Source organism: Rhinolophus hipposideros (assembly GCF_964194185.1).
Source record: "Rhinolophus hipposideros genome assembly, chromosome: 7".
Lineage (NCBI taxonomy): Eukaryota > Metazoa > Chordata > Mammalia > Chiroptera > Rhinolophidae > Rhinolophus > Rhinolophus hipposideros.
In genome coordinates, this window is record NC_138053.1 from 47,668,557 (window position 1) to 47,692,001 (window position 23,445).

General features: G+C 37.4%; 1 protein-coding gene across 5 annotated transcripts in view; it reads right to left on the reverse strand.

Moving 5' to 3' along the window:
• The window catches only part of ATG10 (autophagy related 10), a 312,754-nt gene that overhangs the window by 74,213 nt on the left and 215,096 nt on the right, over window positions 1–23,445 (reverse strand). For all 5 annotated transcript variants that reach the window (XR_013993689.1, XM_081054357.1, XM_081054356.1 and 2 more), the window contains one exon: window positions 6,031–6,169. Coding sequence is in view for 4 of the 5 variants with exons in the window: in XM_081054357.1 (XP_080910483.1) it covers window positions 6,031–6,169 (139 nt within the window). In the remaining variant the exon portion in view is untranslated. The remainder of the gene's footprint in view (window positions 1–6,030; window positions 6,170–23,445) is intronic.

A 23,445-nucleotide genomic window follows, 5' to 3' on the forward strand; every position in this document is an offset into this window, starting at 1 on the left:
TGTCCAAACTTTTTTCAACGTTTTTCACCAAGGGCCATATTTGGTAAAATACACAAACAGCCAGGCCTCTCACTCGAGGTGAAGTACGTATTGCCTCACCTGGTTTATTTAAGTAAACTAAATATATTTTTGGAATTTGCTGTGGGTCAATAAAAAATGGATCATGGGCTGCAGTTTGGACACCCCTGCTTTAAACTGTCTACATATTGTGTTAAGAATCATATAATAATGAAAATGATGCTCTAACCTCTCATTTAAATTAAGTTAAACACTTAAGGTAACAGAAATACATACAAGACCTTCTTGAGGAATCTTTTAATCAGAGAATGTCCCAAGGGAAGCAGCATTAGATCCACAAGATACCTGAGACATCACCTCTGAGATATCACTCTTCATCAGAACTTTGAAGACCATACCTGCCACCAGATGAATGAAGACCAATGTTCGGTCTGCAGGTTCTAAAGCAGACCTTTCAATCCTATCTAAAGTATGCCGCGGGTTTGATCCCAACCTCTTGATCTGACACCCCAGTACTAAGCATTTTGTATTTCTGGCTCTCTTCAGACTTCCTTACTCACAAAACATTGACCTATCCTGCCTGTAGCAGCACTTTCCCTATCCTTATTGCACCATTCAACAGGTCTCCTTCCCATGGAGCACGCAGGCTCCACCTACTCAGCATAGCAACTAGTATATGAACTTGAAGAACTCTGTGACTTTAAAGGAGGAGAAAAGCAATAAACTAGTTGCAAGTTGTGCAGTAAATTTTTTCAGCATATTTTAAAAATAGGCTGAGTTTTGTGCTATACACACAGTAGGCATTCATTCATGTATATTTTAGTGGATATTTCAAACAGGGTTGGTTCTGCCAAGAGTAAGGCAAGAAGTGTTACTGCCTTTTGGACCACAACACAGACATTCGTGGGTGCAGGAACACTAATGTGTAGTTTCTTGCAGGTAAGAAAATACATCACTGGCCTTTAATGTCCTCTTTCTGGCCTCTGGATCCATTTAAAAGCTGTTGCTTTTTCTGTATACGGTGTTTTGTACTAACATGGGCTAGAATAAACCTCTTAGCTAATTAGCTGTCCCTGTAGTTTTGTTTCACATTTTTTCTCACACCTTTTCGTCAATATTTTTAAATTAGGGCTTGATTTTTCAGTGAGATTCTTTTCCCATCATATGTTCTAACCCAGCATCCTACATCTACCCTAACTCCCCACAATGTTTCAAACATGTACATGGTGCAACAAAGAATTTTCATTAAAGTTCCGCTATTATTTGGACTTTTCAGTTTGAATATATTTTTATTAGTTAAATATTTTGTCATTATTTTTCTTAATAACTTTCACTATAAGTGAAAAAATGTAATAACTTCAAATTTCATTTCACTAAAATCTCTTTTTAATCTCTCAAAATTCATGTTCCATTTCACTATTATGATGTTGGCTAGATTTACTAACTGTTTACATAAATATAAGTGGCACATATGAACTTTCTTAAAGAATCTCTAAAATCAAACAAGACTAAATTATCTGTCAAATCATTTTCTATTTTCTGCTAATTGTAATAATTAACTAGAATCATTTTTGCCTCAGTCTTTAAGTACCTCTCTAATCCACTTTTTCTTTTCCTGTTCAACAAGCTGCCTTAACTATCACTCTTCTGCCAATGGTAATTTTCCCTAAAAATGTGTTCTTTCCAGCTCATTTTCTCTAAGAGGTTATTACAAAAACATTAAAATGATGCTGTCAACAATACAAAAAAAGCCAAATTCCTCTTCCTAAAATTTCATTCTTCATAATTTTTTCTCCTCCTTCATCTATTCTGTTTTACTCAGTCATAATTTCTGCTCTAGGAAATCCCTCCACTGGTCCCATTCACTTCTGCTCAATCTTTCACTTTTTCTTTATATCCTCCGATCCATTCCCATTCATTATCTCTCCCATAATTTGACCTCAACGTATCCTTTCAATCATTTCCTCCACAATCCATCTTAAGGGAACCCCTACTCCAAACTGGAGTAGGGGTTCTTCTCACTGTTCCCCAAATAGGCCATGCTCTCTCCAGCCCTTCAGCTTGGCACTCGCCCTTCTCCCTTTCTCCAATGTTTTCCCCAGCCTCTGAAAAGTCAGCCTGTTACCTTCCCTTGCAAGTTGTTGGGCAGAGCTATGTATATTTTACTTTCATTCTCTAACTGTCTCCAACCCCCATCTTTCTTATGTTCCTGTCATTCTCTTCTTTGTACTCCAAAGATCCTCTTGTTCGGACCACAACAAGCCTATTCCTCCTTCTCCTTGATGACTCATACACTGCTCTAATTCCAAACTTCCCATTATTCTTCCTTTGTGCTGACCTTTATCTTGTTTTGGTTTATACTGCCTCTGAGAGAAGGAGTTATTATTTGGCTACGTCTTTTGCCCTGTTTCTCCATGAGCAGCCGTTAGGCATGTAACAAGTGGACCAATCTTTCACATGAAATATCTAGGTTACATTTTTAATTCTATACCCTTATTCCCTGGGCCAGTAATAGAATGGATCTACAGAAAGAAAAGACATTCAGTTACTGAATGGAAGAAATGTTTCCTTCCCTATTCAAAAGCGGCCCCTCTGACTAATTAAAGAAATATGTCAAAACGGTTCCTAAGAAGAACCCATATGTCAGCCAAAGAATTAAATATTTTCAAAATGAGAAGAACCACTTGGTCTATTTTTCATAAGAGATTGAGAACAAAGGAAAAGAAGAGGGAGAGAGAAGAAGTTAATAAGAATTCAATCTGAAATAAACATGGAAATGTCTAGTTATATCAATCAAAGGGGGGAATATATAAGCTTAGGACTCTGGTGAAACCAAAACAATTATGTATATACCTAAGGTTATAACTACATTTCTGACATTTCTCCATCAACTTTTGACCAAAGCCAAGTCCCCAAAAGGGAAGATGGAACATAAAAAGTTGACGGAGTGATGGGGAGTATCTAGAAGCCTTTAGCATGGTACAAATAATTCTTTAACACGGGGTGATTCAAAAATAGTGGAAGAAAAAAAACAAAAACAAAAAACACTGGGTACTTGAAGATATCCATGCTTTGTGAGAATGAACTTCACAAACTACGAAGCACTACATTCAAATGTAGGCTATTTATTATTACCTGCCTCTCACCCATTGCTAGGTAGCAAATGTTATTAACCATGTCCTACTACCTCTCCCAAACCTGAAATGACAAGAGTAGTTAGGAAAATAAAAAGATCAAGTGGCATGTTAGCTGAGTCTCAGGCAGTAGTTGGTTGGATGGACATTTGACAACATAGAGAAATAAGAGATTATCACAGTCCAATAGATTTGCACTTCAATAAACAGAATTGTACACTTGAAACTAATATAATATTGTATGCCAATTGCAATTGAAAATTTTTTAAAATTATTTTTTTAAAAAGAAAGAAAAGTAAAAGCATCTCATTCCAGCAACTTCTACATAAAGAAAAGGAAAAAACAAAGATTTCTTCTGGAATCTAAGCCAGTTGATAAAAGAAAAGGTAATGTCAGTTTAAATGGGAATTGCTACTTGTTCCTACCCCCCCCCCCCAAAAAAAAAGAGGTACTGGAAGAAAATTCACAGTAAACCAGAGAAACTGATTTTTACTAGCAACCAAATGCAAAAGAAATTCTAAATATCTGCCAAAAACAAGGCTAAGTGAACTATTTCTGATGCAACAAAAAAAAAAAAAGACCCCTGGGCAAGAAATTTTATAGTCATCCTCCTTTCTAGGTCGGAACTCTCTTAGAATGAGACAAAGAAAAATCTGGACCTGGAATAGGAGAAAGATGTTAGGAATCCACATACTTCACTGACAGAGATTTGTTTAACACACAGATGAAAAAACAGAGAAATCAGACATCACAGAAAAAGGGAATGGATTGAGGGGAATAAATTAAAAAGTATGACTCCAGAGTAAGGGGCTATACATTTTTAGAATACCCATTAAGTTAAGTTAGGTGGAAAAAAGAAAAGAAATTATATGATAAAGGAAATATGATAAAGGAAAGAACCATTTTTCATGTTTCGCTACAAGAAAACATTCAGTATGCTCTGTAAAGATAAAATTTGATGTTTTAATGTAGCTGAACAAGCACTAAATGAACTCTGGAATTAAAAAAATTTCTAATGCTCATTCGATATAACACAGAATGGGGTGGGGAGGAGAACAAGGAATGCTTCCTAACAAAATCAATGATTTTGATTTTGTTTTGGTTTTCCTTTATTAAGCATAATAAAGGGAATCTTAAAAGCATATAAATAGAACCCAAGAATGCTAATTTTTTTTAAGGAATAGAAAACCATCATGAAGAAAAGATCTTAGGAAGTATACAAATTTCATTAAAATATAATTGGACTTGCAGGAACAATTACTGTGCTGTACTGTAAGGGGAGCTGTTGGCACGTAAGAGCAAGGCCCACGTCTGAGCTCATCCAGCAGCCTGGGCAAGACCCACTTCCCGCTAGAAGCAGTCATGTTTCAACACCTCCAATTCCCTAATGCTGACAAGCTAAACAACTTGTTTTGTCTCTGGGAGCTCTTCTCTGGTGATTAACTGCTTATGGTGAATACTAATTATAGGAAAGTACAGTATTGAAGAAATCATGTCCTATTTCCTCTACCTGCAGCCTCGACGTCTGTGAATCTAGAAGGTACTAGGTAGAGCCATGATAAACCAAAACCAAGAAAGACATTTTCCGCCCCCACTCTGGTAAATAACTGTATCTCCTTCTACTTATTAGTATAACGCAGCTCACTGACAAGAAGCCTCCTTTAACCTCTGAGCTCCATACCAATAGAATTACAATAAAGTGAGTGTGTTAAAGGCCCATAATAATCATATGGATAAATCTGCAGCGAGAGTTTGTAAATTAGTGAACTCTCAGTGTCCTCAATTCCCCATGTCCCATGTTGAAAATTTACCCCAAATTGTCAGTTCTTAGGAATTGCACCTCAGATTAAAATCTTCTCACCAGGGAGTCTATGAGAATTTGTTCTTGTGTTTTAAATCCTAAGTGCTTTGTTAAACCGCCAACACCGCAAAATTAGAGACCATTAAACAATATAAGGCAGCAAGTGATTAAATCTACCAAATACACATTCAAAGCAGCTTAAGCTACTTTTTAATTAAAAATAAAATATCACTGGCTAAATTCAGATGTCTGAGCTATCCAAAGTTAGAAGGCTGCTCGAAATGGCAAGTGCTGCTGATAAGACCAGACAGAAAAGGAGACATAGGGTAGGGACTGGCTGGGGAAGTAGGTCTTGTTGTCCCTGGGCCTGGGAATGGCAGGGCCTTGATATGCTGACCCAAAATGTTGACCCCTGTGCGGTTGGAGGACATGAAGGGAAAGTCACGCAGCGATGCAGGGTGAAGACTCCATGCAGTTGCTGATTAAATAAGCTTTATTAGCAAAGGCCTCCGAAGAGACAGGGTGTTTCCACCTTCTTGGCAAGAGTAATGAGTTGAGTAACAGCACTGCAGGAAGCTAAGGCACTGGAGATGTATAGATGGCCAAAGGAAATATTAGTGCTGTGTTTCAGTAGAGCTTAAACTAATTGATAAATGGTTCTTGAAATAATTATTAGCATTGGGGGAAGAAGGTATCAGGGCTTTTTTGTTAATGGGATCACTTGAGATGGAAAGAAATTTTTACTGTAAAGTTAGAAGTAAATAAACATTGTAGCTTTCAGTTGTTCTTACTTGTTTAAAGTAAAGGAAAAACAGGGCCAGGGGGCTTAGTCAACGTTGGGCAGAAGGCCAAGAATCTGAAGATCAGACTTAAGGCTGGGATGATATCATTCACTCTGAAGTCTCGATGCTCTCTTTCTAAAGCCTGAGAAAAGTTACTGGTAAAACCTTACCTCACCCACAATTTTCTTATTTTTAACTCTATTTTTTTCTCTTTCAAGAATAATTTTCTAAATCTGCCTTCTGCCTTAATATGTAAACGTTATGGATTTACACTGAGCTTCCAACATGGTCTTACCTAAAAAGCTTGCCCTGAAGTAAAGCACAGGCACTTGGTAGCTACAGGAATGTAAGACATGATACTCATATTTAATCACTTCGGTTGCTGCTGTGGTCTCAGTCACTTCAAAGTCATCCAGGGGTAACTCTAAAGCTTCCTGAAAAAAAAGCAAAAACAAAAACAAAATGTGTTTGTCAATTAAAACAAAAAGTACACTAACGTAGAGAGAGAAAGATGGGTTTTCTTCTTGCAGAATAACAGTTAAATAAATATAGAACTATGAGGTAAGGAAAAGGGAGTTTCCCACATTAATGTTTAACACTTGAGTCCTGGGTAAATAGTAAAACCAGAAAACATTAGCATTAAGTAATTCCAGATTGTTTTTGAGAGACAAAGCAGGTCTGGGTAAAGAAACAGGAAGGAAAAAAGAAAAGATCTATTGCAAAGGCAACTCAGAAAAATCTTTACTGTTCAATTTTAGCAACAAGATGATGGCTATACAAGCTACCGTCTTCCTTACCTGTGAAAGCTAAAAACATCCTCACAATTGTACAAGAGGCTGTGAAATGTCCCTAAAGATTCTATTGTACTTGCCAAAAGATGATTCATTGTGTGCTGAACAATTCCCAGTTCCATTTTGAATAAGAAAGTTATTTTGCAAGAGGTTGAGTTTGTTAGGTACATTTCAAAACCTGAGCTGAATCTCTCTTCTTTATTATTGTGCTATCTTTGGTATGTTTCTACAACAAATCTTTATTTATAATAGAGTAGAAGGCAAATATTAATGTCAGCTTAAATAGGGTTTTGTAAGCAAAGATGGTTATAGCCAGTTCATGTCTCACCTAATCATTCTTTACTGGTTGATTTTTTTATGATGTGTTGGGTTTCTTAAGAATGTATCTTAATGTTCAGAAGCAATTAAATAGACATGTTGAGTCTGGTTCAACCCACATTCATTTATTTATTTGTATTGAAGAATTTCCTTTGAAATTAAGTTAGTAAAAAGGAAAGAAGCAGGTTGGTTTGGCTCATTGCTATCTCTTATTAAAACAGTAACAATGACAATGAACAATCGGAACGAGCTACAGGTAAGATTTCAAACTTTATCAATATGAAATAAGGTTTCCTGTGGAGATAAGTAAAGCCACAGACTGTTTTCCAGATCTGTCTCTGCTTTACTAATTCCCCATTCACCATCAATTCATTGGGCGAGATATTACACGAGATAAATCACAACTGGTTACAAAATAGTTTTTCACTAAATTCCAGTAAATACTATCAATTAAGCACAATGAATTAAATAACCAGAGAGAAATCACTGAACTAAATATTCCAGTACAGAAAATTAATACACTAGCAAGAAAGAGGTTTTCTGTTTGTTTATTGAAATTTGTGTTAGGTAAAGATATCTATACCATCTTTTAAGGCAATTCTTTTAACCAAATTCTTTCTTTTTGGTCAACAATTGGGTTGTTTAGCATTTATAATTTCTTCTCTTTCTTAACATTATAAAACATTACATCTTTGTGATAAAAAATAATTACAAACACTAAACAAGTACATAAAATAAAAAGTAAAATTCCCCTCAACCCAGCAGTTCTATACCTCAGATTTGTAACCATTTTTTAAAGGTCGCTGTGTATTTTTTCAGACTTTTTTATACTTCTAAGCCTACAAATACACACACACACACACACACACACACACACACACACAACTACTGCCAGTTAAATCATGCTGTATGTACATATGGTCCTTGATTTGATTTTTCACTTGTGGGCATCCTACCATGTGCTGCCATGTCAGCGCCGTAGATTTTGATCCTTTTAATGGTTTTACTGTGTTCCATTGCATTACTATGCTATAGGTTTTATTTTTTTTAACATTTCTATATTGCTGATATTTTAGGTTGATTATAATTTTCTGCTACTACAACTAATGCTGCTATGAATATCTTAGCACATATATCGTTCTGCACCTCTGTTTTTCTGTGGTGCAGATTCCTAAAGGCAGCATTACTGTATAAAAGGATATGTGCATTTTAAATTTTGATACTTCCAATCTGTCCTCAGAAGTAGGCTGTATCAATTTATATTCTCAACAAAAAGTATGAGATAGTCCTTTCCCATATCCCATAAATACTGAATGTTATTTTTGCTTTTAATTTTTGTCTATTTGATGAATTTTTAAATGTCATTTTTTTTCGTTTAATTTCTAGGTTCTTGATTATTAGTAAAAGTGAACATCTATTCATGTTTATTGGTAATTTGTATTCTTCTGTGATTATCCTTTCCTATCCTTTGCCTAGTTTTGTAATAGTCAGTGTTCATTTTCCTCATTGAATTATATAAATTATTTGTATTTAATTGATATAATTCCAAGGAATTAGAAATAATAACTCCATTTGAGATATAGACATAGATAAACAGGTGTGCAAGAAGGTGTGATAAGTATATGTGTAATGCATAAAACATTTTCACTCGGTTTCTTTTAACTTTGTTTCTTGTACATTATATCTTGTTTTTCTTCTTTATTATACTTTTTATGTAGCTAAATCTGTACATTTTCTATTTGCAGCTACTGAGTTGCCTATCTTCATCAGAAGGCATCCTGCTATGAAGTCACCTCTATAAATTTATAAAAATGTTTAACTCCTTTTTTCTACATGCGCATATTCTCACCCACACATTTTATTAGTTTCAGGTGTACAAAAGAACATAATGATTAGACATTTATACATCTCACGAAATGACAATTCCAACAAGTTTACTACCCACCTAACACCTGCGTACACGTTTTAAAATTTACATTTAGACAATGAATCCACCTGAATTTTGTTTTTGTATATGGTGTGAGGTAGGAATTTTTCTCAGATTACTTCTAACAGTCCAACAGTTCATTTTCCCATTGATTTTTAATGCCACCTTTACTATAAATTAGATTTGTGTTTGTGTGTGTGTGTTTGCGTGTGTGTGTGTATTCATTCCCTATTCTTCTCTATTGAGATATTTCTTCTTAGATCATCACTGCTCAGTTCTTAAGTAAATACTGAATTGGGTCATTAATTTTTGCAGAAAACTACAGAATTATACTGCCTGAGACTCAGTCCTGATAGGGAGGATAAAATTCATGGAAAGAATGTACTTCACCCAAACTCAAATTAAGCACTCAGGTGTGTGTTGGGGTTGACACTAGGTACTTGCAACTGGTGACCAATTAGACATAGATCTAGGTTCTCTGGAACAATTAGGAGGGCCAAGGAATAAGAGAGAGGGGCCAGAACAAGTTTCCTGAAGAGCCTATTAGTGGTTTCACTCCAGTCAATGTCCTCAATGGCAGCTGAGTGCCTCATGGGATGTGAAGGCTGGAGTACCTGTCCTCTAATTGAGAATGCTGTTGTGTCACCCAGCCCCTTGCTCTAGGCAGCCATCTATGGGAAAAGACATTTTTACATACTTAACTCATATTCAATGAATTTGAATCCTTGGTCTGTGTCGGCGAGGCTCTTTCCATCATTTGTGTTCACCTTTATGATACCCACACAAATATCACCCCCTGAAGCCATGCCAGTTGGAAATCACAGACTTCCACATATTTTTTGCTTCCCTTTCCAAAAGTGTCAGGTAGCATTAGAACTTCAAGACTAAGGGTCTTTTCTTATTCATCTTTGTATTCCCAGAGATTCAAACACAGAGCTGAGAACCAGAGAAAGCAATATTTTCTACTTCAGTAGCAGGTCTGTTTCCCCCCACCTAAGTATACTATAACACACTTCATAGGTAATTTGCCAGCAACCTCACCTAAATGGTAGAGTAAAAATACAAAAGATCACCAAAGATGACATACAAATGACAATAAGCATATGAAAAAGATGTTCAACATCATTAGCCATTAGGGAAATGCAAATTAAAACAACAATGAGATAACACTGCATATCTATCAGAATGGCTAAAATAACTAACAGTGACATCTTCAAATGTTGGTGAAGATGCAGAGAAACTAAATCATTCATGGAATATAAAACCATACATCAGTTTCTTATAAAACTAAACATGTACTTACCACGCAATCTGCCAATTACACTGTTGGATATTTATCCCAGAGAATTGAAAAATCTGTACACAAATTTTCATAGCAGTTTTATTCAGCATAGCCAAAAACTTGAAACTGTTCAGCTGTCCTTCAACAGGTCATTGTTAAACAAATTGTGGTACATTATTCCACACTACTCAGCAATGAAAAGAGCAAACTAGACACACACAACCACCTGGGTGAATCTTCCAGGAATTCCAAAAAGAATAAAATACCTAGGAATAAATTTAACCAAGGAAGTAAAAGACCTATACTTGGAAAACTGTAAGACATTGAAGAAAGAAATTGAAGAAGACACAAATAAATGGAAGGCTACACCATGTTCATGGATAGGCAGAATTAATATCATTAAAATGTCCATACTACCCCAAACAATCTACAGATTCCATTCAACCCCTGTCAAAATACCAATGGTATTTTTCACAGAACTAGAACAAATAATCCTAAAATTTATATGTAACCACAAAAGACCTTGAATAGTCAAATCAATGTTGAGAAAGAAGAACAAAGTTGGAAGTGTCATACTACCTGATATCAAACTATACTACCATGTTTCCCCAAAAATAAGACCAAGCTAGACAATCAGCTCTAATGAGTCTTTTGGAGCAAAAATTAATATAAGACTCAGTCCTATTTTACTATAAGACGGGGAATATAATATAATATAACATAATATAATGTAATATAATAAATATAATACTGGGTCTTATATTAATATTCACTCCAAAAGACACATTAGAGCTGATTGTCTGGCTAGGTCTTTCCAAACACAGTACAAGGCTATCGTTATCAAAACAGCATTATAAAAACAGACACAGATCAATGAAACAGAATAGAGAACCCGGAAATAAGTCCACGCCTATATGGTTAACTAATCTATGATGAAGGAAGAAAGGATATACAAAGAATATATGGTTTCTTCAATAAACGGTGTTGAAAAACTAGATAGATGCATGCAAAAAAAAATGAAACTAGACCACTTTCTTGCACCATATATATAAGAATAAACTCAAAATGGATTAAAGACTTAAATGTAAGACCCAAAACTATAAAACCCCTAGAAGAAAACATAGGCAGTAAAATCTTTGACATCACTTTCAGCAATATTTTTTATATGTCTCCCCAAGCAAGGGAAACAAAAGAAAAGTAAGCAAATATAAGTACATCAAACTAAAAAGTTTTTGCACAGCAAAGGAAATCATCAACAAAGTGAAAAGACAACCTACTAAATGGGAGAAGACATTCATCAATAATACGTCAGATAAAGGGTTAATATCCAAATATATAGTGATCTCATACAACTTAACACCAAAAAAAACCCCCACAAAACAACCTGATCAAAAAAATGGGTAGAGCTCCAGAATAGACATTTCTCCAAAGAGGACATACAGATGGCCAATAGACATATGAAAAGATGCTCAACATCACTAATCATCAGGAAAATGCAAATTAAAACCACAATGAGACATCACTTCACACCTGTCATACGGATATCATCAATAAATCAACAAACAACAAGTGTTGGAGAGAATGTGGAGAAAAGGGAACCCTTGTGCACTGGCGGTAGGATTGAAAATTGGTGCAGCCACTATAGAAGACAGTATGGAGGCTCCTCAAAAAATTAAAAATAGAACTACCATAAGACCCAGCAATTCTACTTCTGGATATTTATCCAAAGAAATCTAAAACATTATTTCGAAAAGACATAGGTATATATATATATATATATATATATATATATATATATATATATTCATTGCAGCATTATTTACAATAGCCAAGATATAGAAGCAACCTAAATGTCCACAGATAGATGATTAGATGAAGAAGTGGTACATATATACAATGGAATATTACTCAGCCATAAAAAGAATGAAATGTTGCCATTTGCAACATGGATAGACCTAGAGGGTATTGTACTAAGTGAAGTATGTCAGACAGAGTAAGACAAATACCATATGATTTCATTTACATGCAGAATCTAAAAAAACTAAATAAATGAACAAAACAGAAACTCATAGATACGGAGAACAAATTGGTGGTAACCAGAGAGCAGGGTGTTGCGGGGATGGGTGAAAAAGATGAAAGGGATTAAAAAGTACAAATTTCCAGTTACTAAAATAGTCACGGAGATGTAAAGTACAGCATAGGGAATATAGTCAATAACATTGCAATAGCTACAAATGGTGTCAGATGGGTACTAGGCTTATCAGGGTGATCACTTCATACAGTATATAAATGTCTGATCACTATGCTGTATATCTGAAACAAATATAATATTGCATTTCAACTGTATTGAAAAATAAAATAAATCCTTTTGGAATAAAACAAAAAGGTTACAGACTGTATGTTTCCATTTATATAATATTTTTGAAATAACAAATTTAGAAATGAAGAATAGAGAGAAGATCAGTTTTGGAGGGGTGGTGTGGAGGGAAGTGGGTATGGTTACAAATGAGCAACATGAGGAATCCTTGTGGTGATGGAACCGTTCTGTATCTTGACTGGGGTGGTAGATACCCGAAACTCCACATGTGATAAAACTCTGTAGAACCACACACACACACACACACACACACACACACACACACACACACGTAAAACTGGAGAAGTCTGAATCAGATCAGTGAATTGTATCCATGCCAGTATCCTGACTGTGCTATTATACTTTAGTTCTGCAAGATGTTACCACTGGGGGAAATTGGGTAAAGGGTACATGGGATCTTTCTCATTATTTCTTATTACTGCATGTAAATGTACAGTTCTCTCAAAATTTTCAATTAAAAAATGAAAAGGAAAGAAATAGTGAAGCAATTTGAGGCTTGTTAGAAACAAAATAAAATTTCTAGGACCTCAAGTGCTAACAGTACAGATGGCAAAGGGATTATATTGATAAAGAGCTTCTAAGATCTGGGATTTGCTTTACAGTCACACAGGAGAGGGGTCAAAGGAGGGAGGTATGGGAGGGGCATGACTGGTAGTGAGGTAATGATGACAGAGGTTGCTTGATGGGTCCATGGGTGTTCATTATCATACTCTTCTGTCTACTTTTGTGAATACTTTAAATTCTCTAAAATAAAAGAAAATAATGATAACAAATATTTCTGATTCCATGTTACAGCATACAGAATCACAGAACTCTAATAGTGAAAGGAACTTGAATCATTCCGTCTAGCCCAACAGTCAACTTGCAGATATGAACAAGGCCCAGAAGGGTTGGTGGTTTACCCAATGTCAACCAGGGAGTTAGAGGCACAGGTAGGCATATAGCCCATGTCTACTGACACTAAAACCATTGTTCTTTGTACAATGCCACTTCTTCACTGTTACTATATTTAATTTGTTCCAATACTCTGGACAACATACTATTAACATTTTGGGTAAGTTTGATAATATTTTATTATTTTTATTCTCTTATTATGTTTTTAAAAGAACTCAGGTATACTTAATTTGATATTAAGAGTCACATGTATACTCATTTTCCTCAAAATGTTGCTATCTCATTAAATGAGAAGATACCTGTGTTTAGAAAATTACATTCATTCAAGGAGCTGAAAGATTAAGTGGTTCACATTAATTATAGAAACCTTGATTTTATTGAATTCAATTAACAATAAGTTGACAGTGATCTCTCACTTAGAAAATCTGATATGAATTAAGCTTTACAACTAAATCCATTAAACAGGGATCATGCTGGAGACATTTCATAGATATTTTATTGAAAGCAAACCCAAATAGTATATTGGGCTTAGGAAATGAGATCCATATCTCTATTTAGCCTGCAGGGAAAAGTAATTGAAAGAAGGAAAACTTTTCTTCTATCACTAAAAATCTCTATTACTGTTACTGAGCGAACATAACTAATGAGCTTTATTCATATTGTCCCTTGAGGGAATGAGAGTCTATTTGTTTCTCTTCAACCAGTCAGGTCTTTAATTCAAACCTAACATTAATGGGCCAGAATCATAGCCAAGAAGCCAGAGTGACACAGAGGAAGTGCTGGTTCTGGGACAGTTTTTAGCTGGATCCATGTGTCGACACATAAGCCATCTAACCACAATGGGAAAATGGGCTATGTAACAAATTCTGATTTTCCTGAGCCAAAAGCCTAATATTTTCAGAAGTGAGGAAGACTGTCGAAAACTTTGACAAACCAATGAAAAAAAACAATGCCTTAAGAAGGAAAGAATTTTAATTATTAAAACATTTAAGGTGAATTATAAAAATAACCTATGTGAGACTTTCCGTAATCAGACCCTTTGTTGTTTCACATGCTTATCATTTGATATTGAGATCGTCTTTTCACTATCTTTACTCCTGTGTGGCTTTGAGTAAGTGACTGTCACAGGAACCTTTGCCAGTGATGGCATTCTTTTAGCAACTGTGAATGGAGTATCTGGTAGATAAGCGAGGGTTCACCACAGGCAGCCATGTGTCTGACAGCATCCGGGGTGACAGTGAGACAACAAGGGGTGTTCACGGAGATGATCCCAAGAATACCACCTCAGTAAAGGCTCCCCCCTTCCCAGTAATATTATCACCACTACTTCTGATTTTTGGAAAAAAAGGAAAATAAAGAGACACCAGTCTTTGCTCTCCCAGTTCCATCAGAGGGGAGTGAATTAGCATCAGCATGGCCAATATGCGTTCCCACTGAGAGAAAGAATCTGTCTCCTGTGGGATTAAATCCTTCTCTCCAGCCTGGCATGCTCAAGGGCAAAGCAGGAGGGAGGGGATGCAGAAACCCTCCAAAACACATCTGGCCATTTTCTGGATGTTTGTATCTGGCTCCATGGTGCTTCTTAGGCCGTTTCCTTTAGGACTGTGCAGGAGACAGGAAGACAGCTTGAGCTCAGAGCTGGTCAGCTAGCAAATAGGCTGAGCACACGCGGTCCACGGAAAAGGCTATCTCTTAGATTCCATGCTAGAGACACAAGTGGCCCACGGAAAAGGCTATCTCTTAGATTCCATGCTAGAGACACAAGTGGTCCACAGAAAAGGCTATCTCTTAGATTCCATGCTAGAGACACAAGTTCCCTGGCAGGAGGGAAGAGTAGTAATGCTGCATAGCACCTACTGTATGCCAATGACAATTAGTCCGTAAATCAGAAAAATAGATAAAAAGCATTGTGTTCGTAGGAAAAAATCAGAAGGGCTCAGAAGGACTTTTTAAAAGAAAAGTTAAGTTCTTCTTATTTATTTTTTAAGACTCCTCAGCCGTTAAAGCCAAAGAATTAACAGGATAAAGGATTTGACAATCAGAAATTCCTTATGGAGATCATGACTAACTAACGGAAGAGGGAAAGACTTGTACCTGGTATTCTGAGCTTCAGAATCAGTCAAACATGTTTCTATTCAGAGCTCCCTTTCTTTGCATGTTACATAAGAAAGACCAGTGTCAGTTATGAGGGTTTATAGTTTTATAAGCACATTTATGCACATTATGTCATTTGCTCTCCTGCTCTAGGAGGAAAGCCCAAGGTCACCCAGCAAGTAAGAAACAGAGCTGGGTCATTCACCTAAGCCCCTACCTCCAAGCCCACTCCTTCACTTTTCAAAAACTGTCAGATTTGGGAGGGTAAGGAATGTTAAATATATGTCTTCTTGGGCTCTGCCCTCAAATTTCTGCTTTTGAACTCAGTAGTTCTGGGATGGGACTTAAGAATCCACCTTGTTTACAACATTCCAGGTGATGCTAATGCAGGTGGTCAGCACACCACTCCAGAAAGCCTTGTCTCACATACATGTGGAGGGTCTACTTTGGAATGCTTTACTTAAGATAACATAGTCTACGGGACCATAGCATCAGAAAAGCCCAGTTCCCAAGACTCAAAATTATGCCCTAAACCGGTTTGCACTCACTGGCTTCTCATCTCATTCGGTCTCCTCTCCATGAGCTCCCAATGCACCGCCACTAACCTGAGACATCCGCTCACCACCCCCACTCCCACAGACAGAGGATCTTTCACTGGCCCTTCCCTTTATTTCCTCCTATCCACAAAACCCTTCATTTTCTCCTTTTTCTTTTGATCGATTGATTAATTCTTGCTAAAGTATCAATGGCTATTAATGCAAAGAGTATATTACTCCTTATTCAATTGACATTCAGCAGCAGAATGGTAGCTGATAATACTAATCAGAAGGAGTAAATTTTGCACCATGCATGTAACCACCAATGTGTAAGACTTGCCTTATAAGTATTCTAGGTTTTTAACTCCAGAGCCAGGAAATTCTTCTCTGTGCTACAGGGTAAATCGAGTTTCCATTAGGTTCATCTTTGCATAAAATTAAGAAACAAGAGTCATATTTTATATAACATCCTTTGCAAAGTATGAACCAATGTACTGTCTTCAGATTCCTCTTTTCCATATTAAAAAAAAGTCCTAGTCCTTCTAATTTTTCTTATATCCCTAGTTCTAGAGTTCTGTAAACATTTTCTTAAAGGACCAGCCACATAGTAAGAAATTCAGGCTTTTGGGGCACAAGATCTCTGCTAGTGTCGCATGAAAGCAGCTGTCAGCAACAAGTTAACAAACGGAAGTGGCTATACTCCAGTGAAACTTCATTTACAAAAACAAGCTTCAGCCCATGGACCTCAGTTTGCCCATCCATACAAGTCCATCTTAAGGTCTTCTTTAATACCATCTTATTGTATTTTTAGAAGTACTAAGCAGAATCTTATTAAGAGACCTGCATCTCTACTTGGTGAACTTTTGCTCTCTTTTCAATTTGTTTCTATCTTCGGGTGTCACATTAGATTTCCTGAAGGGATGATAAATTATGAGCCTTAAAAGAATGATGATCATTGAATCCAATAGGCTGAGGTTTGGCTGCAGCCATTTTCTAAAGCAAGAGAGAGCACTACCCTAATTTAAACAAGTGAGATTTTTAAATGGCTTGATGAATAAACTGCAAATTCCTTCAGCATATGAATAAACTTCTATACTCAAATCCACAAGTGAGTAAATTTCACTGCCAAAGAGTGAAAATGATAAGGTCTTGATAAATAGACCAAAAGCAAGCACTATGGTAATTCAGAGGGTTGTAGCTCCTACAGCATGAACTCACCACGGGCCCAGGAAACATCACATCTAGGAAGGAGCAGGGAACTATTCTGAAGGATCGTGTAAGCCATCAGCTTCTTCTCCTTCCTCAGAACCGTCTCTGGATTAGGTGGATGTGAATCGGGCCTTCCTACCAGGAGAATCCTTTAAAGAGTTCCACAAGTCCCTACCCATGCCAGGCACTGTCCTCGTGCCAGGACAAAAACATGGTGCTGTGTTTAAATAATACAAGGTGTGTGTGATCAAAAGCTAGAGTGAATGTTTAAATAAAAAGAATTACTATAGTAAAAGACACATTGCCATTAATCCCCCTCAAAATACTCCCCCTTGCTTCCAATACACTTATCCCATCGTTCTTGCCACTTTCTGAAGCAGTTCTGGAAGTCCTCTTTCGTGAGTGTCTTTAGTTGTGTTGTCATGGCTGCCTCGATGTCCTGAATCATTTTGACTTTGGCGAAGAGCCAGAAATCACACAGTGCCAGATCCGGTGAACAAGGTGGATGAGGACACACCGTAATGTTTTTATTTGACAGAAATTGCCAGAAGCCAAGTGTGACATGGAGCGTTGTCATGATGGAGGGTAAAGTAAAGACACTCATGAAAGAGGACTTCCAGAACTGCTTCAGAAAGTGGTAAGAACAATGGGATAAGTGTGTTCAAAGTGAGGGGGATAAATGACAATGTGTCTTTTATTGTAATATATATATATATATATATATATATATATATATATATATATATATATATATATGTATATATATGTATATATATATATATTTTATTTAAACATTCATGGTATCTTTTGATCATACCATGTACTATTTCAGCAGCAATAAGAGAACAATAGAAGTTCTCATCTTTCAACTGGGGTGTAAGGATTCACTCAAAAATCTCATATAAAATTATTTAGATATTACAGAAGAATAGTACAGTCAAACGTGGCAAAGGGCATGGAATCTGGAGTTAGACCTGCATTCAATTCCTGGCTCTGGCACTCACTGGATGGGCAGATCACTTAATCCTGGTGAGCCTCAGTTTCCTTTCTTGTTCAACGATGGTACTTTCTACCCACTTTTCCTTTGTTTAGAGTGTATTAAACAAGATAATCTGTCTCATAGTAGGTATATTGATTAACTTACGCATTCACTCATCAAATGTTACAGGGTATCTTCTGTGTTTTGGACCAGGGGTCGGCAAACATTTTCTTAATGGGGCAGACAGTAAATATTTTAAGCTTTCTGCATTGTATGTGTCTGTCGAAACCATTTAACTTTGTCATTGTAGCATGAAAGCAGCCTAGACAATATGTAAATTAATGAGTGTGGCTTTGTCCCAATAAAATGTTATTTACGGACACTAAAATTTAAATTTCAGATAATGCTAATGTCATGATACACTATTCTTCTGATTCTTTTTCAACCATACAGAAAGGGTAAAAACCAGTCTTAGCTTGTATACACAAATAGGCAGTAACCATAACTTCCAAGCCTTGTTCTAGACACTGTCCCACTGGCTGGAAGCAGTGGGAGGAGCAACAGACAACGTGCCCTAAAGGGAGGAGATATGTTCAATAATCACACAAATAACAATATAATTATCATCACAGTAAGTGCTACTAGAAAAAAATGCACAAACCCCCCGGAGTATACATAATTTTAACACATCTATAAATTTGGTGTGTGAGATTTTAACCATTTTTATTTCAGCTCTTTCAGGTATAAACCAATTGTATGTAGTACTAACCCTTTTTAATGTCCTAATCACATTTCCCAAAGTTTATTTTTAGTTCAACGATCATAACATCCACCCAGACAGATTTTTAGGAACGCTTTTATTATCCAAGTTCACCAGACTGTCTTATCACCTAGAGTCTGTCATCCCTGTTACCTTTAACCGCCCCCATGTCTTCCTCACGAACTTCTTGCAGCCCACTAAAGCGTCTCCTTGTACACTTTGTTTTGTTCACTACACGTCCTCCTAGCCTCAGCAATAGTTTCTGCTTGAGAACGCCCCTCAAGTTTCTTTCTCAGCTTTGCTCACACACACATATGTGCACACACATGTGAGGCATGTGTGTGGACAGAGCACATACACATTTGTTCACTAATGCTCACTGAGCATCTACTGCACTGGGCTTGGTGCCACCACTGGAACCATGCTGGGAAATAAAACAGACACAATCTTTGCTCACACATAGCTTATAACAAGGAGGGTGGAGGGAAAACAAATCATTACATAGACAATTATTTGAATATATTGCTACAAGAGTGTAAGAATGCATCTTCGGGCCTTACCTGGTCTGAGGTCAGGGAATGGCTTCTCCTGCTATGGCAACACACACAGCCCTTAGAATGGGAGTGCCTGGACGCCAGGGCATGCGCCTGTCTTACTCACTCAGGTATCCCAAGCATCCTGAACTGTACTGGACAAATAGTAGGCATTCAAACAGTATTTGTTAAACAAGATAAATGGAGCGAGTATAACCTGTTGCCATTTCCATCTCCTATAAATCAGAGGTCTATGAACATTTTTTGACTGTCACTCCAGGAGTCAAAAAATTTAAGCGCTTATCTTTAATATGTGTATATTTACCTTTTCATCATTTATGAACCTGTATTTCTGTAGAATACACCATATATATTATAAAACATGTTAAAATGGAAAACCTTAAAGGATGAGACAAAGATGAAAGAAAAATATCTCCCAAGTAATTATTTTAGTTAGGTGATGATCTGGGTACTGACAGCAGTGACCTTCCCACCCCGCTCTTCGTTCTGAGCGTTAAAGGACCTTGGCTGTCCCCTTGCCCTCATGCCTTCTATGGGCATCTTGTCTATTTTGCACTCAGCTTTCTGGTCTAGTGGTTGAGGCTGAATACTGTTGCAAAAATGTTGATTTTTAAAGTATCTGTGGAAAAAGTTAACACTTCAAAATGGTCACACATATAAATAGCAGGCAAATTAGCCCCCAGTTCCCTGCCTTTCATTGGGCCCCTGGCTTCAGAGCCAGTGCTGCCAAGAGCCAGGCCTGATCACAATCCTAGGGGATCAGACACCCAGACTCCAAATGCAGGACCCTGCCTGCCAAGCAGTCCTGCCTCTCTCCTACACTTAAGGGCAGCAGCCTTAATTCAAAACTGATTCTGAAGAGCCAGAGGTGATTTCCTTTTTCTTGATAAAGAATCCCATTCTAATCTGCACCTACACAAACAGCCCGGGGTTCCAAAGGTGTAAATCAACACGGTAAATAAAGTATTACAGACAAATATAGTTGTTTTATTTATTAATAGTGAGGATACTTTCTTCATCAGTAATATTTTAATGAAATATAAATTAATAAAATACAATTTGAATATGCTGTACTTCGGTTTTGTTTTAAATCTTAATTGTGATACAGCATTTCAAAGGCCTTTTTTTCTTTTGATATTGATTGTAATGGTAGCGATAGCCAAGAAAGATCCACAGATCCACATAGAAGACGTCTGTCACTGGCTGTGCTTAGTAAATCATGACGCTCGCATTTCAATCCCCTTCTGTAGTTGTTAGAGGTTGCTCTTCATATTCTAGATGCTTTTCAGTGGGTTGTTAACCAACATAGAAGGCTTCATGCTACCGTCAGGCACAACATACACGCAGGTCGAGGGTCATTATTAACAATAGTAAATATAAATCCTATCTCACTTAATCTTAATTTCAAATTTGGAGAGCCATTTTTTGAAAGATTTGCTTATCCTGCTGTTTTTACATACTGCTACACTATTGTTCGTTAGAGTTTTCCCTTTTTTTTAAAGGAGGAATCTTTAAAGCCCATAGTCTAACAAGTAGGAGTATGTTAACTCAGCCTGGATGATAGCATCCAGGGTAATGCAGGGCACAGTAACTGCAGTGTGTAACAAGCCCCTGAAGGAGCGAAGCCACCGCTGTCAGCTCCTTCCTATCGTCTGGCTACCACTGCTGCCTTTCTGTTGTCTTCAACAACATATGCGATACCTGGTCATCTGACAAATGAACTGCATGAAGACCCAGCATGAGTCCATGTTTGTATATTAGTAAAGCTTCATTAAAAAAGTCAGTATCAATAGTGGCCCTAATGTGATTTCCCACATGGCAGTGGATTGTTTTGCAAGCCCTCCAGCTGCATGCATCCTTTAAAGACTCTATGCTGTCACTCAGACCATTGTTAAACAAAATTCTGAAGAAGGCCAAATTGATCTTTGGCATCCCCTACATCTATCTTGTCACGACCTTGTTTTCCTCTTTCATACAAAGCTCCCAAATCCAGCCCTTCTGATCTGATCTGCAGAGGAAAGGGACCTGATACACTTAACAACAAAGCGTTACAGGCTGGACGTGGTTAGCCTGCCAAGAGTCTTTGCCATTGAGAAGTTTTCCTGAACAGAAAAATCTTAATGAATCACTGACTGTGCAGGTTCTGTACCAGAGAACAGGACAGGGCGAAGAGGGGATGGTGGGGCAGCAGCGGTGGCTTCTCTGGCACGCGTCAGAACAAACCCTAGGGACGACTGGCCTGCTGTACTGAGAAGGCTAGCCCTGCCAAGGCAGGTGCAAAGGGACATGTGGGCATCGCCAATGTCTCATGATCTGTCTCTGAGGAGACAGAAATTGCTCCTGGACGGAACTGCGTTTGATTTCCAATTGCTGGACCCCCAGGTCTCCCTGTTACCAATCCTGGGCATTCAACCACTTTTTCTATTTATAATGCTAATGATAAATCAACATGGAACAGAAGTTTCTAAAAAAAATAAAAGAAGCTTATGCTGGTAATGCTGAATTAACGTATTTTTCTGGTTACTTATAATGATAAAGAATTATTTGCATAGTAAGAAACGTGCTAATTTTATTAAAGTGCTATTAGATAAGGCTTTTAGACTAACTCGCAGCATCCTAAAAATTATACAGAATGACTTGATTTGTCAGTTCTAACCTCTTTGGAATCGTTTGCCTGCACAGTTGCCACACTTAGAGGAAAAACCAAATCCAGAACTGACTTGTTTCCTAAATGAATTGGGAAGTTGTTGTTAAGAAGCATCTGCTACTTTATTGCAGTCATGTAAAAGCATTCTTGTGCCGCTATAAGGGACTATTGAGCAGATGTTTTAGAGCACTATACCCACAGCAATACGTGTATCATAAAAAGGATAAGGAGCCACAACGTAATTAATGATTTCAGTTCCTCTATAAACAAATTTCACTTTTTAAAAAATGGATTTAAAGTTGTGTCCAGAACTTTAACTTGTAACTCAAGCAATTCAGTAGAAAGAAAGGGAACACAAAATCATTTACAGCAACAAATAGCAAAGGGCCAGACTCAGCCACACAACCAACATGATGAAATCTGAGGGGACAAGAAAGGCTTCTCCAAACCAAATGGCCCTGCTACCTCCCCATGGATCAGCCAGAGAATTAACCATTGGAGATCAATTTCTTTGTGCCTTAAAGACAGAAGAATAAGCATTTTCACTGAGAATGGGAGCAAAAACTTAAAATAATTATCAGCTAAGATTTTTAACATCATAGCCAAGATTTTCAAAGTGACAGTGCGCTCACAATATGGGAAGTGGGAACAGGAAACGGCAGCAGCAGCAGCAGCAGCAGCAGGAAAGCCAGCAGTATGTACAAACATGAACAGTGGCAGTTATAAATTGGTAACATGTTCTTCTTACTCTAATAAAATCCCGTAACTCTAAGTTAAGAAATTTAAAATGAATAACAGTGGTTAACAACCACATGAAAGTCTGCAAGAACACTGTTCTTTAATCCAACATCCAGGCTCTGTTTGGGGGTACATGTCTTAGCATGGGTTACTCCCAATCCCAGAGCAGACCCTGAGAGGAAGATTTGAGTGCAAATAATCTACATGGTAAGTGATATCAGGAGCAACTATTAGGGAGTGAGAAAGTGTGGTAGGATGGGGAAAAAAGCAATACAAGGTACACTGCTGAACAGATTATGAGCGTGGGCAATCGGGGCTGCTTCCCTCTGGGAACATGGGTAGACTGCAGGGAACCACCTGAGGGGTTCAGAAATCAGGGTGTGTATTCACCAACTCCCATCTGCAACTGAGCACTGCTCCCTTTGGGGTGCTAACCCCTGGAATTGGGGGGTGCCTCACGCTGGAGCAGGGCATGCTCTTGCTACTATGGAATGTGGAATGCCTTCAGGCAGAGCCATAGGTGCATGTTTCAGGCACTGGAGCACACAGGGACAGGAAATGTCATGGGGACATGGGTGGGGATGGAGACCACTGTTGCTGATCT